The sequence below is a fragment of the Brassica rapa genome, chromosome A03 (genome assembly GCF_000309985.2).
Source record: "Brassica rapa cultivar Chiifu-401-42 chromosome A03, CAAS_Brap_v3.01, whole genome shotgun sequence".
Classification (NCBI taxonomy): domain Eukaryota; kingdom Viridiplantae; phylum Streptophyta; class Magnoliopsida; order Brassicales; family Brassicaceae; genus Brassica; species Brassica rapa.
The window spans coordinates 22045440-22061698 of NC_024797.2; the positions used below are offsets into that span (position 1 = coordinate 22045440).

The 16259-nt window shown below is 32.5% G+C and overlaps 1 protein-coding gene and 2 long non-coding RNA genes across 3 annotated transcripts; 1 reads left to right on the forward strand and 2 right to left on the reverse strand.

The window, feature by feature from the left end:
• Positions 1 to 205: 205 nt before the first annotated feature.
• On the forward strand, positions 206 to 2176 carry LOC117132443. The gene is made up of 2 exons (XR_004456009.1): positions 206 to 711; positions 1254 to 2176. It is a non-coding gene; the product is annotated as an uncharacterized LOC117132443 (long non-coding RNA).
• An 881-nt stretch (positions 2177 to 3057) lies between these two features.
• LOC117132442 lies at positions 3058 to 5200 on the reverse strand. The gene is made up of 3 exons (XR_004456003.1): positions 3938 to 5200; positions 3543 to 3663; positions 3058 to 3358 (listed from the first exon to the last, which is right to left on the reverse strand). It is a non-coding gene; the product is annotated as an uncharacterized LOC117132442 (long non-coding RNA).
• Positions 5201 to 9031: 3831 nt separating this feature from the next.
• Positions 9032 to 11947, reverse strand: LOC103860529 (protein MIZU-KUSSEI 1). The gene has a single exon (XM_009138143.3). The coding sequence runs from the start codon at positions 10274 to 10276 to the stop codon at positions 9440 to 9442; it is 837 nt and encodes a 278-aa protein (XP_009136391.1). The 5' UTR covers positions 10277 to 11947; the 3' UTR covers positions 9032 to 9439.
• Between the last annotated feature and the right edge of the window lie 4312 nt (positions 11948 to 16259).

Consider the following 16259-nt stretch of genomic DNA (forward strand, 5'->3'; position numbering starts at 1 on the left):
CATCGACTCTTCCTCTCTCTTTTTGAGATCCATCTTCTCTCAGACTTACCGTCGAGATCCGTCGAGATCCGCCGTCTCCGTCGAGATCCGCCATCTCTCTCTCACACAACCGGCGACGAAAACGGATTACAGAGAATCACGATTCAAAGCCTTCAAATGTTGATTCCTGTTCAAGATTCACAACTCGTATGTCTCTAATTCTTGTATTCTTTTGTTTGTTTCGAGTAAATATTTGATTTTTTTTTTCTCTTATCAAAAAATCAAAAAAGTTTGCTTTAGACTTCTCATTTGAACATGTCGATCTAAGAGAAACAATTTCCATAGTGAACAATATTGAGTTTTGACAACTTAAACTTTATAAATCTGGGTTCCAAGTAATTTTATGGGTTTCTCCTTTCTGTTATCCAAAAATAAAATACGGTTAATTTGGACTTGTCATTTGAATGGTCCGTGCTAAGAGAGAGATTTTTTGATAGTGAACATTGTATATTAAGGAATTATAACCCTTTATAAATATGAGTTTTAGGATATTGTTGATAATACAACTCAACGATTTACAAGATTTTATAAAAGATGTTTTTTAACAAGAGTTCATCGCATATGTTTATAGGGCAACATATAAATGTGTGAACTAAAGAAGTCTTGTGTTGTGTTATTCTATATTATTTGTAAGACTGTTGTCGAAATACACGAACCCTATGCTTGGATAAGGTATGTTTAAGCCATGATTAGAAGTTCATATCATCCTTTTATTAACTTCATATCATTTTTGTTTTAGACTTCTCATTTGAACATGTCGATTTAAGAGAAACAGTTTTGATAGTGAACATTGAGTTTTTTGACAACTTAAAATCTTTTATAAATCTGGGTTTCAAGTAATTTTAGGATTTTCTTCCTTATGTTTATCCAAAAATAGAATACAGTTGATTTGGACTTGTCATCTGAATAGTTCCGGCTAAGAAAGAGATTTTCTGATAGTACACTGCATATTAAGGAATTATAACCCCTTATAAATCTGTATTTTAGGATATTGTTGATAGTACAGCTCAACGATTTACAAGGTTTTATAAAAGAAGTTCTTAAACAAGAATTCATCATATGTCTATAGAACAACATATAAACGTGTGAACTCGAGAAGTCTTGTGCTGTGTTATTTGTAAGACTGTTACCGAAATACATGAACATTATGCTTAGATAAGGTATCTTTAGACCACGATTAAAAGTTAACATCATCTTTTTATTTCGTCTTGCAGTTAGACAGCAATGAATCTTGCACATCTTCATGATTGCCTCCAAGGATTTATGAAGCTGGAACATAACCACTAGACAATCCAAAAGTGATTATCCAATCGGTGTCTTGGTCAATAATGTTAAGTGTTTTATAAAAGATTATAAATGTAGTTTTATAGGGGCTTATAAATTTATAAATTAGAGAGACTTATAATACATTGTTTATTCTTTGTTACATCTTGTGGTTAATACATTATTTGGATTCTCTGAGGAATACAAACATTTGGTGATCCCAACACATCCTGATCTTGGATGACATGGATTTTTACAGTCTTGTGCAATTAGTTCAACAAGGATATAAAATGAAGAAAAGCTAAGGGGAACGAGGATTTGTGGCTTTACTTTTTGCAGCATATATTGTACGGCAATAACACATGAAAGAAGATAAAAATGAAGAGAAAAGAAAGCTTAAGAGAAAATAAAAGTTTATAAATAATTTATAAAAATATATAAAACGGTTTGTAAAGTTTATAAGCTATTTATAAAGGTTTATATATTATTTGTAAGAGTCTCGAAACCATTTATAAATGTTTACATTTATAAAGGTTTATAAAACAATTAATAAAGTCTATAAACTATTTATAATTGTTTATAAAAACGTTATAAAAGTATATACACAATTAATATGGGTTATGTATTCAATTTATAAGGTTTATAGGTTTAGGAACCAATTAGAAAGTATCTTAAATCATTTATAAGAGTCTACAGTAATTTATAAGGACATATAGAAACAATTTATAAGAGTTTGTAAAATTGTTTATAAGGGTTTATAAGGATATATAAATAATTAATAAGAGTTTATAAATCATTTATAAAAATTACTAAAAATAATTTCTGAATTTTATAAAACTTTTAAAAAGAGTTTGTAAAATTGTTTATAAGGGTTTATAAGGATATATAAATAATTAATAAGAGTTTATAAATCATTTATAAAAATTACTAAAAACAATTTCTGACTTATAAAAACAATTTATAAGAGTTTGTAAAATTATTTATAAGGGTTTATAAGGATATATAAATAATTAATAAGAGTTTATAAATCATTTATAAAAACTACTAAAAACAATTTCTGAATTTTATAAACCTTTTAAAAAGGTTTACAATTTTTTTGTAAGAGTCTTTAAACCATTTATAAAGGCTTATAAAACAATTTATAAGAGTATGTAAAATAGTTTATAAGGATTTATATGTAAATAATTAATAACTGTTTATAAATCATTTATAAATGTTTATAAAAACAATACATAAATTTTATAAACCATTTATAAGGGTATATAAATTATTTATAAAAAATTTATAAACTTTTTATAGAGGGTATGTAAACAATTTGTTTGTTCATGGCTTTATAAAATATATCTTTTGTCTGTATTTTAATCATTTGATATGGAATCCTAATTTACCTTCATAATTTAGATACTAAAAACATCTGAACGATATGTTTTTTTACTTGAATTCTGGATACAATGTGTTATTTCTCTTCTTGTTCTCTCTTCCATATAAGGTTCCCTTCATGTAACCCATTTGGTCACATGAATATTAGCACAAAATCTAGACCATTCAACGTCAACATAACCAAGCTTGATTTCTATTACAAGAAATAAAATGTAGTAAAAATGAGTAGTTTCAATTACTTAGCCACAGAATAACAGGCCATTTCATGGAAAGAGCAAGACTATGAGTTGAAAGGACTATATAAGGCTTTCATCTGAACATTAGAGATACTTTCTTGTTCTCAACAAAAAGTTGTCATTTCAAACATAATCTCAGAACATCAAGGTTTCTCCACATCACACTTTTCTCTTTTGTAAAAAAAAAAACAATTGCAGCCAAATTCACTTAGATGTCCAACTAACCTCTTCAACTTTGCAAGTCTTAGGAGAGATATACGATTGTTTTAGTATAAGAGATGTCTGAAGAAGATGAGAGAGAAGATGGTGTTAAGAAGCCAACTCTGCAACTTTTATAAAGCTTTATAAATCTGCAATTCTTTGATCTCACAAACCATGTTCTTCTTCTGAGTCCCTCTTACTTCTTCAAACAGCTCACCAACCTCGTCGATCTTCAAAATCTGTACATAACCCAATCACATATTATTCCTACGCATAAGCACTCACTTCCAAAAACAAGATTCACTGTAATTTAACTCAGAAATGTGCACTTCAAAGTTCAAACACGTCAATTAGATTTGGGGTTTTACATAGATTCAATTGAACTAATTTACTCAATTGAACTCAGAAATCAAATCCACTGACACAAACTATCTTTAAGTTTGTCGATCGTGTTCACCGGAGCTTGTTGGTGTTCACCGGAGCGAGATTTGGTCGGAGCAATTGGATATGGTCACTGGAGCGTCGTTGGTTCAATCATCATAACCTGATTATAAGAAATATAGGGATCAAAGAAGGAATAGAAAATATTCAACACAAAAAAAATCTCAAAACAAGAAAGATCAACAAAGACATATCAAAAATGATAATACATAAGCACTACGTTCTTCACTGATAAATATTTATAAGATTTTATAAACTTGAGATTTGAAAACTTCACGAGAAAAACTCCGTCTTCCTTCGCAGAAACATATCGATTTTGAGAAACAAAAGCTACAATTACAGAAAGAGATGAAAATCAACATCTATTATCTTTTGACCTTTGTCAGCGTTTCTTAGCGTCGTGAGAGAGATCGCCGTAGCTTCATCGGATCTCGCCGCAGCTTCGTATGATCTCGTCGTAGCTTCGTCGGATCTCTTCGTAGCTTCGTCGAATCTCGCCGTAGCTTCGTCGGATCTCGCCGGACAACTCTGCAGAGTCGTCCAATCTCGCCGGAGAACTCGTCACCGCCGGAATCCGTTGCCGATTTGTGAGATGATGAGATTTAATTATCGTGAGATGTAAGAGAGAAGAGTTAGTTAGGCTTAATTAGTTAGGGGTATAAAGGTACTTTGCTAATTAAAATTTTAATGGTAAAATTGAAAAGTGTAAAGTTGAAAAGTGGTATTAGGAAAGTGGTATTAATGGCAATTGAGGTTCTAACTTAATTTATATTAGTATTTTAATGAAGTTAAATTAATTACTCAAATTTAAATATTTTCTAAAAATCAAATCACTTATAAATTATAAGACATTTGTGAAAAACGTTTTTCATGAGTATTTAAAAAATCTTTTTGAGATATTTTAACATGAAGTTCTCATTATTTTAAAATATCCATGATTAAATATTATTTTGATCAAGGAACATGACTGTTGGGAGATGTCTAACTTAGCTAGCGCTTTCTTTGCGATTAAGTTTTTGTTTGCTAAGGCTGCGTACTCTTGTATTGTGCAGCAAGACATACGTCGACGAGAAAGCAAGCATGATTTGGGTTTTAGATTCCATGCTATGTTTTAGTGTCCATCTTTCCGGTTACTTTATGGTTGTTTATTTGGCAGTCTACTAGATCTATTTTCTACCATTCAAACATAAATTTTACATATATATTGATCAACTTTATAGTATTATTTATTTTGAGCACTTAAGCATTACTTTTGAAGCGGCAAAATTTGCAATTATATAACTAATCACTGAATTCATCTATATTATTAAAGTTGAAGTACACATTGAGATTGTTTGGCAATATGGATAGTAGTTTAAAAAATAGTACTGTTTGGAAACATGGATAGCAGGAAGTTAGAAAAAAAAAATAATGGGTTTATGCTACTAAAAAATTGGAAGTTCATTATATTATATTAAAAAGTAATGGGTCTATATTACTTAATATATATATATATATATTCAAATCAAAATAATAATTTAAAATTGATTTATATCAAAAATTCATTCAAAAATATACATATATTCAAAATTTGATTTTTACTAACATATTTTCCAATAACTATTGTAAAATTTTTTTTAATATATATATAAGAAAAATACAATACAAAGTCCAACTCAAACACCAACTTAAATTATGGTTTTTATATTTCACATTAAATTTTAAAATATAATTTATATGATTGTACGTATAAAATATTATTAATTATAAGAAAACTTATTTAATGGTACGTATAAAATATGATTAATTATATGAAAACACATATTTTGTAACCTATGATGACACATATAGGATTTATATATATATATATATTTATATATATAGTGAATAAGGTGGGCGTCCGGGTTCATTTTCGAGTCTTTTTGGGATTTCGTGTTCATTTCAGATCTTTGAGGATTTGGTTTGGATTTGGATAACCAATTTAAATAGGTTTCGGTTAAAATATTTGGATAGATAATTAATAATTATTTAAGTATTTTTGGAGTTTTGAGTATATTTTAACTATTTAAGATATTTACGTTTGATTATTTGTATATATTTTCAAGCATTTAAGCGAACTTAAAAGTATCATATATATTCTGGATGTTTTTATATATATATTAAATCTAAAAATAATTAATATATATAAGTATATAAATCTATTTTGGATACCCAAAATACTTCGGTTCGGATCGGATTAGATTTCAGTTCTTCAAATACCAAAGTTTTGAATAATTCAGATATTTAATCAATTCCAGTTCGGATTTAGTACTACTTATTCGGATTGGGATCTGTTCAATTTTTTGAATTCGAGTTTTTTGCCCAATCCTAAATAGTGACATAAAAATCAAATGGCATCATATTTAAAAAAAATACACCTGCACGGAGGGTGCGGGTCAAAATCTAGTGTATATATTATGCTTGATCCATTTTTTTGTGCACACACACACTTAATCTGCAGTGTTTGATACATACACCGTTTATCTGCCTGTTATTCAAAGCCTGTGATTCTTATTTATGATTTTAGTGGTGACAAATAATATTAGGATTTTAGTAAGGAAAAAAAGTTAGAAATAGCTAAAGCCGGTTCTTTATCTAAAGCAAAGGTATAATTACCCATTACGTCATTAGTTGTCTCTCTTTTCTATCTTATAGCCGTTAATGGTAGGGTGGAATAAAAAAAAAAGAAATAGACAAAACATTACAATTGGAGAAGACAATAGTATTCCGGTTTTGTGGAATGGTTTGATTATAGTAATAAAAATAACAGTTTAAAACCATTTAACTAGTTCCATCGCAAGTTATAAATCTGTTTGAACATGAATTATACTGAACTCTTGAATATATGGACATGCAGAGAGTGCTAGAAAATAACAACATTCCCCAAAACGTTTCTTTATAATTTAGTTTTCTATCCCAAAAAAAATTGTGATGTATGGGAAGTGGAGGTTTGCATCTTCATGATGCTCCAAACATGCCATTCTATAGCCTGACAACATTGGCCGAAGCTAAAAGGTATTCAAACATGGGACAAAAGTCAAAACCCATAATTGAGAATATCAGTCAAGTTGTAACTCCAACAAGTTAAGTACTTTAAATACTAATTAACCAAGTATAGTTGTAACAAATAATGAATATCAAATCTTAAGACACTCGAATATGCTAAGTATCCTGGAAACATATAGATTATGGGCCATCATATTCCTTTTACCCATGTTCTATAAAGTATCCGACCACGAAACTACTTATTACCCTTACAAAAGACAAATAGTATTTCGGTTTTGATTTTAGTTATATGCTTACCTGGTTTCTTATAGATCTTTGTAATTTATAGTAGGTTTTGATACTGCAAAAATTTGGATATACAGTCTTATATATATTCAAACTGGTTCTATAGATTAACATTGCATCAGAAATATAGCAAAAGGAAAACAAAACAAAACAAAAAGCCTTTTTTCAAAAAAACAAAACAAAGATACTAAGTGGCACTTAGTATAAGAAATAATTATACATCCCTAAGTGCTGCGTTCAAATATTTCAAACTATGAATAACACTGCTAAGCACTAGATTTTCTTAAATGATCACGATAAGAAGAAAGAAAATAGACTATAGCTGTAGTCAAAATTAGAGTATGAATGGGGAGCATATAATAAGTGGTCGATACACACCAAGTGGAAGGACTGCTTCTCTATTTCCATTCAACAATTTATTTAAGCTAATGTTAGACTGCTTTTTTAAAATGATAAAATAATAATGAATCACTAGCAGTTCTATTGTATGAACAAAAGTTACAGAACCACTTTCTATAGTAATATATAGCAAATCCAGAGTGTTTCTTGTGTGTAGAACCACTGTTCGTACTTTTTTTTTTAACTATAAGAAATAATATTTATTTGTGATTGTAGTATGTTTTTTATATCCTTACTGTTTCGCACTTGTGTTCACAATATATCATTTGAAAATTACACTACTTTATCAAAAAACAATATTGTTTTTTAATCATCCAAATTATATATATATATATATATGTTAAAATTAATTTTCTATTATATTCTGAATTAAAAATTTATATTCATTGCATTTTTTAAATAACCATAAAATTAATTAAAAATCAAAATAAAAATTTAATTCTTAACGAAATTATTTTAAATTTATTTTATACCGCTTTTATCAATTTCAATGCATCCAAAACCAGACACATATTTAATTTTAAAACTCAAAATAATAATATATATACTTAAATCATTTTTCTTATATTTGAATAAAATTATATAATTTTTATTTGTAAAGTGTTTTTAAAAATAAATAGTATTATAATTTCTATAGATTAATTTAGATTTGTACAGTACTTTGAACCACTTTTTATTCACTTTCACCATTTAAACATATGTTTTGTACTGCCAGATCTGCTTGATCCACTTTTGTTCCGCTCGATCCACTCGATCCGCTCTTGTTCCGCTCGATCCGCTTGGTCCACTAAATCCGCAACGCTTGATCCGCTTTCTCCATTCAAAGCCTTAGTATATGTAGTTAACTATTTTCTTTATTAGTTTATTTATACACATGTTTTTCTTTCAAAAAAAAAGTATATGCAGAAGGATATAAAACAATCAACCACTAAACGTGTCTTCGTTTTTTTTTTAACAACAATGTTTTTTCTTTCTTAAAACCTTACTATTGTTGTAGCCGTAGGCATCAGCTTTTGTCTCTTTTGCAATTTTTTTTTTTGGTAATCATGTTAAATTTTCATGAAGAAAACTTTAAATTTTCTCAATACTAGACATGTTCTTAAAGGTTAATAGAAAAGGAAAAGAAGAAAACACGTTCCTTGAGTATCGTGCAGTGTAATCTTAATCGGATATGTGCATTGTGAATGTACAAACGGCTGCTTTTTCTGGGGAAAGACAAGAGTTTGATATGGAAACAATTATATAGGATATGAGTATTTTGTTTTTGTATATTGCATGTAATATTCCAAATTATTACAAGTTTTACTTTTCAATTATGAGTTTTTAACTTTACAATTATATGTCTGAATATACCATGAAAATAAAATAAAGCAGAAGCTCCCTGGCATTTTCTTTTAAGCAAAGCCTTGAATCTAGGGAAAAGACTTACAATAGCAGTAGTAAGAAACTATCACTGTATGCCGTCTGGTTCTGTAATTGACGATGATGCCCTAAACATTTGAAAAATTAATTTGATTGTACTATACTTAAATGCATAATAATTACACTGATCATTATCTCTCAGTGTGTGGAAGCTAGTAATCTCCCAATATAGGTGTAATAGATTTAATACGATGCCTCCTTATATTCGATACGCGTACACTTCTTAATGTATGGTCCAAATGGTCCATACAATTCAGTTTATTATTACTATTGTTCTTGGATCAGAGAATATCAATGATGATTTTACACTTTAAAGCATAATTTAGTGACCAAGATACTAATGGAAATGTGAAACAAATCAAGACTTTAATCATTATGATTCTACAGGCTGGGTGCCCCCATGATAACATAAACATTTTTAAAACAACAAAGAGATTGCACATTAAAAAAAAAGGCGAATTTTATACATTTACAAGTCCTCCAGCTCCATATACCAAAGTTTAAAACCTTCTAAAGCCACCTCCCAAAAAAAAAAAAAAACTTGCTCTTACGCATTATCGATCGATCACGTTCACATCGATTAAAATACGATTTTCGAGTATTAGAGACATAGCTACTTTAATTCCCCAAAAGAACCACTTAACCGACTATTTAAAGTAACTAAACCGGAATAATCTTCCTTAACCGTGAAACCTTCCTTCTCAGTTAGAGGCTTTGGTAGGATCATCTTCTTAGATTCGTCGTCTTCATCAGATTCTGAGTAGATAGATACTGAGCTCAGGAGCTCCATTGCTATCAGGATTCATCATATAGAAAGCCTCCGAATCACGCGACCCCACGATTCGCTCGAACTTCGCCCTCATATACATTACATCACCACCGCCACCGCCGCCGACGGATGTCTCCTCCGTCTCCGGCAAAACTCCGGCGCCCATGGAAACCATCTCAAGCGCCTTCAGAACTTTCTTCTCCTTCTCACCACACTCCCTCCTCGTCGCGAACCCACACTTCTTCCCGTTGCAGTAAGTCCTCCACGTCGGCTCCTCCACCAACCGCCGTGGAACCGCAGCCTTCGTCTTATCTCCTCCGCCGTGGCGGCGTCTTCCCTTTTCTCCTTCTTCTTTCTCTTCCTCCTTGGCCTTGTCGCACTCCAGAGCGATCCTCACGAGCCCCGACGCCATCTCCTTGACCAGTCCGCTGATCGGAGTCGCGAGCTCGATGAGAAACGCCGGAGGGGAAGTCGGATCTTTCTGGACTGAGAAATGCACGTGCCCGCGGCGTGATCCGAAAAGCGTGCCCACGACCCGTGACCCGAGTCCGGAGTTGTTGTTACCGGGTCGGGCTCTGCTGAGGGAAGCGATGACTGAACGGAGACGAGAGACGGCGAAAGATTGGAGTTTTCTTTTGGGAGTGATTGCAGTCGAGGAAGATGAAGAGGAAGGATTGTGTTTTGGAAGTGGTTTAGTGTTGTCGGGAAGAGGGTTATGGGAGGAAACGTCGTCGTTTTCGTCTGATCCGACTTTTCGTGTCCAGTGGAAGCTGTTGTGTCTCTTGGAGGCGAAGTCATCTGAGTTTGGTTTCGCCATTGAAAGAAGCTGAAGCTTAAGGAAAGAAAGAGAGACAGAGAAGTGAGTATGTGGTTATGGATGAGCTAATGATCAAAGTAGTTGGTGTGAATTTAACTTCAGGGTTTGGTCTATTTGGTGAGTCTCTCTCTCTATCTCTGTCTTCACTCTTTTATCTCTCTCTTGTCGCTGTGAATGTATTGGTGTGAGAGAGAAGATTAGATAAATACATCGACAGAGAATGGACCTACCAACTAATTTTCTATAAGATTTTGGAAAATAAAGGAGAAAAAGAGAGAAAATAATAGTTTCATTTTGTGTGTAGATTTGTCTTTTGCTTTTTTTAGTTCAATATTGGTGTCAAATGATTCGACTTGGGATAATTTTGCACCAAATAGAAAAGAAATAAAGAACAATTCATCCACTGAAGAAGAAAAGAATAAACAGATTTTTGTTTCTCTAATGATCTTCTTTAACTCTACTTTATTTTTATTTGTTTCTATTACTCTCACTAATACTTCTACTACCTCGTTAATATTTTTTTTTTGGTAAATTTACCTCGTTAATCTTAGGGCTAAACTCTCTTCTCGAGAGAAAAATGTACTGTGTGAATATAGTCATTAAAGGAATGTGGATATTTGGTTATTTGATACTCGTTTGTTGTATTATTTAGCTTTTGAGATATAACTAGGATTGTGTTTTTGTTGAATACTTTGGGAGAAACACGAGAAAATGACAAAGGAAAGGAATCTGGGAGACAAAGTGTGTTCGTTGTTTCATTTTCGATGTGGGGTTATCACAAAGAGCCTCATTTTGTTTGACTCCTCAGTCCTCCTCTCTTTTTGACCTCAATCTTTTTGTACAGTAAAAAGTGTTTAGTACACTTCTTTATATCAAATCTTCACTCTACATTAGAGTCTCTCTAATATTAAATCTACATCCTACATACAGTCTCTCTAATCATATTCAAAATGTTCATACAGAATTTCAAATGAATGGGTTTGATTGAAAAAAAGAGAAATTGATAAATAATTTAATAGTTAACTTAGGATCCAATTCAAACTAATTGTTGACAAAATCTCGGCCTCCATATGTTTAGTCTCAGGAAACTTGCTTGTGTTCGCCTGCTTAGTGTAACAATGTTGTATTCTCTTTGTTCCTTGCGTTTGATGAGTGGAATTAACAGTGAAAAAGGGATCCATTTTTCTTTCAAAAAAAAAAAAAAAGAGAGGATCCATTTCAAACCAGCTATATGTGATTATTGAACATATGCTTTTGTATCTTGAATCTTCCATTTTTTAATAAAACTAAATAACAAACATTTTTGATACCCTTTTTAAGTTTTTGACAGTAGACTAAACTTTTTAATATCTTACTAGTAACAAAAGTAAAAAAACAGTAGTTGACACAAAGCAAAAGAGTAAAGAACACTGGAGAACTCAAAATAATTTGACACAGACGGATCAATGTTTTATTTTAGTTCTTCTGTGGCGATTTACAAGATCTTCGTAAACAACATCAACACCATTTGACACATTCTATTGCAAACAAATAACTACAAACGGTTTGTATAAATTTCCATGGACCAAAATTCAATCCCATCACTTAAATCACATAAATATACTACAAGACTCAATATAATTGGAAGATACATGCTTTGGTTGTTTCTTAAGTTCATGTAAACCAACTTTCTTTTCAATTATTTTTCTTCTTCATCATCAAGAACTTCAAGTCTTTGTCCCAAAGCAAATGGATTTTATCAATTATTGTTGTTCAAGTCATTATGCCTAGTATTATTGTGTATGGTGTAAGTACTTCACTGGAAAGTTTTATGTATTCAACTATTCATGAATGATGGGTGAAATTTTTCTTTTACTAATGTTTTTAAATAGTTTTGATTCAGTACGAAATATTCTCAAACAAAGACTGGTGTGACGTGCCATTGAGGGGCATACAACATTCGACAGGCTTTGTCTTATATCGTTGAATAAACGATCCTATAACACAAATCGTATAAACAATGTGCAAAAAAGTATGAAGTTGTATAGTTTGGTTGTGTTAATAAAAAAAGAGTACAGTTTGGTTTTATTGACGTCATAAAAAGAGAGAATGAAATAGGTCCGTTGTGATGCTAGTTGTTGTCGGGTGCAGAGTAAACAGAGACCTCCGAACTAAGACCATCTCCAATCACACTCTATAATTTCCTCTATATTTCACTCTAAAATAGAGTAACTCTATTATAGAGTTGAATTTGCTCCAATGGTTCACTCTATAATAGAGTTACTCTATAATAGAGTGAAATATAGAGTATTTTTGTTTTTTCACTCTATATTTGGAGTAAAAAAATAGGATTACTCTATATTTCACTCTATTATAGAGTAACTCTATTATAGAGTGAACCATTGGAGCAAATTTAACTCTATAATATAGTTACTCTATTTTAGTGTAAATTATAGAGGAAAAAATAGAGTGCCTTTGGAGATGCTCTAACACGTCACTCCCGGTGATGGTCCTAGTAACCAAGTACCGTGCCCTTCTCCAAGTCTCTCTCACCTGAACCACACACTCCATATGCTATATGTGCTTCGATGATATCACATATTAGTAAGAAAGTAGTAACATGTGTATTCAGTAAACAAGATTATAATAGTAAGGACCTCTCTCTCTCTAAAATCAAAAACCTCCAACCTCTCTCTACTTCATCTTCTCCGATCTGCTCCGGCGGTTGTCAGCCGGGCGCGTGGTCGCCGGAGGCTTCTCCCTCTCCCTTTCCTCTCTTTATTTTGCTCCGTTTGTGTCCCCTTTCGCCGACCCGTCGAGATGCGTGGAGTTCTGGACGCAGCTCCGCCGCGGGGTCTCTAATCTGCTCCGGGGAGGTTAGATCCGTGGTTGGTAAGCTTCGATCTGGAGCTCCTGTGAGGCTGTGAGGGTAGGGGTCAAGCGAAGTCGGCGTTTAGGGTTTGGCTATGGCGGTTCTCAATTTTACTTTGCAGATCCCGTCGTTGCCTTCGGTTTGGAAGCATGTGGTGGTGTGGTGGACTCTCTCCCCGTTGTCGTAGTGTTTGTTGTTTCGAAGAGAGTTCTTCGTTGTGGAGAGGAGTACAGAGCTTCTCTCTCATTTCGGCTTGTGGTCTTGTCGATTGGTCAGAGTGATTCCTTCTTGCTCAGGGAAGGTGGTGGTTTCGTCGCCGGCGCGTGCATAGAGGTGTGGTGGCTGTGTGGTGGCTTCACGTATGTGGTTTGGTGCGTGTAGCTGCGGTTTGTAGTCCGGAGTCTGTCGTCTATGGCTGTGCTCCCCTCATTCTTGTGGCTGCTCTTCCCTTGCTCAACCATCCCCATTTCACCTATCGTGATTTGCTTTGACCTTGCGGTTGAAGTTTGTTTCAGGCCTGCTTCTTGTTTTCCTTCGTCCCCATCGCGGGTTTCTTGAAGCGCAGAGAAGACCGGTACAGGTTCTCTGTACCGGAGATTGGTTTCACTGGTTAGATTCTGGTTGGGTCAGTCGGGTCTTGCAGGTGTTGGGGGTAGCAATCTTAAGTTTCCGTCATCCCAATGCATGGTCGTTCGAGGTCCCTTGGACTCCTCGCAGATGGGTCTTTTCTTCTTTGCAGGTTATGAAGATTGTGGGTTGGTGTTGCTTCCTTATCAGCCCGTTGTTTTAAGCTTAGTGGTTCGGTGGCGGCAGTAGCGAGTGCTTGCTCGTTTAGAGTGGCGTTTCATGCGCTGTGTGGCGTTAATTACAAACCCGGCTTTGGTGGCTTTGCAAGGTCTCGTGGTAAGTATTTGGATCTCCCTTCTATTGCTCGTCTTGCGCTTCATGACAGTGAAGGTTATAAGCTTCGTGGAGTTCACCGGGAGCTAGCTACTCCGGAGACGACACAGGAATTCCCGGCATCCGAGGCAACAAGGAGAACCTCACATTTCTGTGATTCATCGTCAATGGTGAGAACAACAACCGGTTTCTGAAGGATTTCGAAAAATGAACTAGCGGAATGTGCCGGGTTTAGTGGGCGGGCGAAGCTTGTTTGTAATAGTTTGAATTTGGATATTTTGTTCAAAGCGGGTTTGTAACCGGATCTGATTTGCCCGTTTTCGCGGGTCGGATAATATATAAATTTAAATTAAAAAAAAAATGTGTATTCAGTAAATGTAAGAAGACAAAAACATACGAACAAATAATTGAGCAATCTATCTTATTAAAACTCAAGTACAAAATTGGAGTGTTTGGAGACTTGAATAGGACTATTAAAAAAATTTGGAGTGTTTGGAAACATAAATTGTAGTCTTTTAAAAAAAATTAATTTTGTTTGGAAACAAGGATAGTAGTATTAAGAAAAAAAAAGTAATGGGCTTATGTTTTTAAGAAAAATTAAAAGTCCATCATATTATAAAAAACTATCTATCTGGGCGAGATTTAAAATATACGAAAACGGGTCAATCTAATCGCATAAAACTTTTTTTTTTCTAAACTAACCATAAAACAAAATTTAAACTTTATACACATATTTCAAATCAAAATAATAATTTAAAGTTGATTTATATCAAAAATTGATTAAAAACTAATACATATATTCAAAAATGGATTTTTACTAAACTATTTTTCAATAACCATTATACAAAAATGTTGTCAATATATATAATAAAAATACAATACAAAGCCCAATTTGAAATACCAACTCAAATTATCGTTTTTATATTTCCTATTAAGTTTTATAAATATAATATATGTAATTATTTATATGATGGTACGTATAAAATACTATTAATTATATGATTACTTATATGATGGTACGTATAAAATACAATTAATTATATGATGACAGTATACGATATATAATAATGAATAGGGATGAGATTTCGGGCACCCATACGGGTTTGGTTCTGATCGGTTTGTGTTTCGGGTTTTCGGAGTCAAAGATTTAAGCCCTGTTAGGATGTTTCTAAATTTTGGTTTGAGTTTGATTCGGATCTTTGCGGGTTTGGTTCGCGTTTGGATAACCCATTTAAATTATTTTTAAAGTTTTAAATCATTATCTATTTTAAATTTCTCAAAATCTATAAATAAAATAATATATTACCTATAAATTTGAATAACATATGTCAGAATACCTAAGCTTAACATATCAATTGGTTTGATTTAAAGTTTTGGATACGGAATCAATAATTATTTTAAGTATTTTTGGTGATTTGAGTATACTTTAACTATTGCAGATATTTACTTTTGACTATCTATATATATATATTTTCAAGTATTTAAACCAATTTAAAAGTATCATTCTTAATGTTTTATATACGTTAAATCTAAAAATAATTAATATATATATATAAGTATATAAATCTATTTTTAGATAAATTCGGGTACCCGAATACTTCGGTTCGGATCAGATTTGGTTCTCTAAATAACAAAATTTTGAATAATTCGAATATTTAATCAATTTATGTTCGGGTTTGGTACTATATTTTCGGATCGGTATTGGTTCTGTTCTTTGGATTCATTTTGTAAAACCTTAATAATTACATGAAAAACAAATATCAACATATTTTTCAAAATGTATACCCGCGCGCCTGCGCGGGTCAAAATCTAGTACTTTTTATATTTGATACAACAAGATATTATATGATTTTTTTAGCAACATGTAATATTTTCATTAATAAGAATTAAACAGGTCCATGGTCCAAGCGCAGATGAAATGATAGACATGCAATTTTGGGACAAATGAAGGGTCATAAAGATTGCCCTTGCTCCCATCCTATGATGGCAATAAAAGATTTGAGGATCATTTCTTAGGAGAGAGGGATCTTTTTTTGAATAGGAGGTGAATACGTAAGATCCAAATTGACCAAGCGTTCCAAGGGAAGGCATTGCTAGTGAAACCATAGGGTGGGCGATTCACCTATACTGATGAAGTTTAAAGAACTTGATTGAAGGTATTTTATAGGGTAATATCTGGGGATTGACTTCATGGTCCAAGTTTTCAGACTTCTTTTGCGAATTGGCAGTGGA

Bases quoted from the DNA above. Each gene is read 5' to 3' on its own strand.
- LOC103860529 (XM_009138143.3), bottom strand. From the start codon at position 10,276: ATGGCGAAACCAAACTCAGATGACTTCGCCTCCAAGAGACACAACAGC.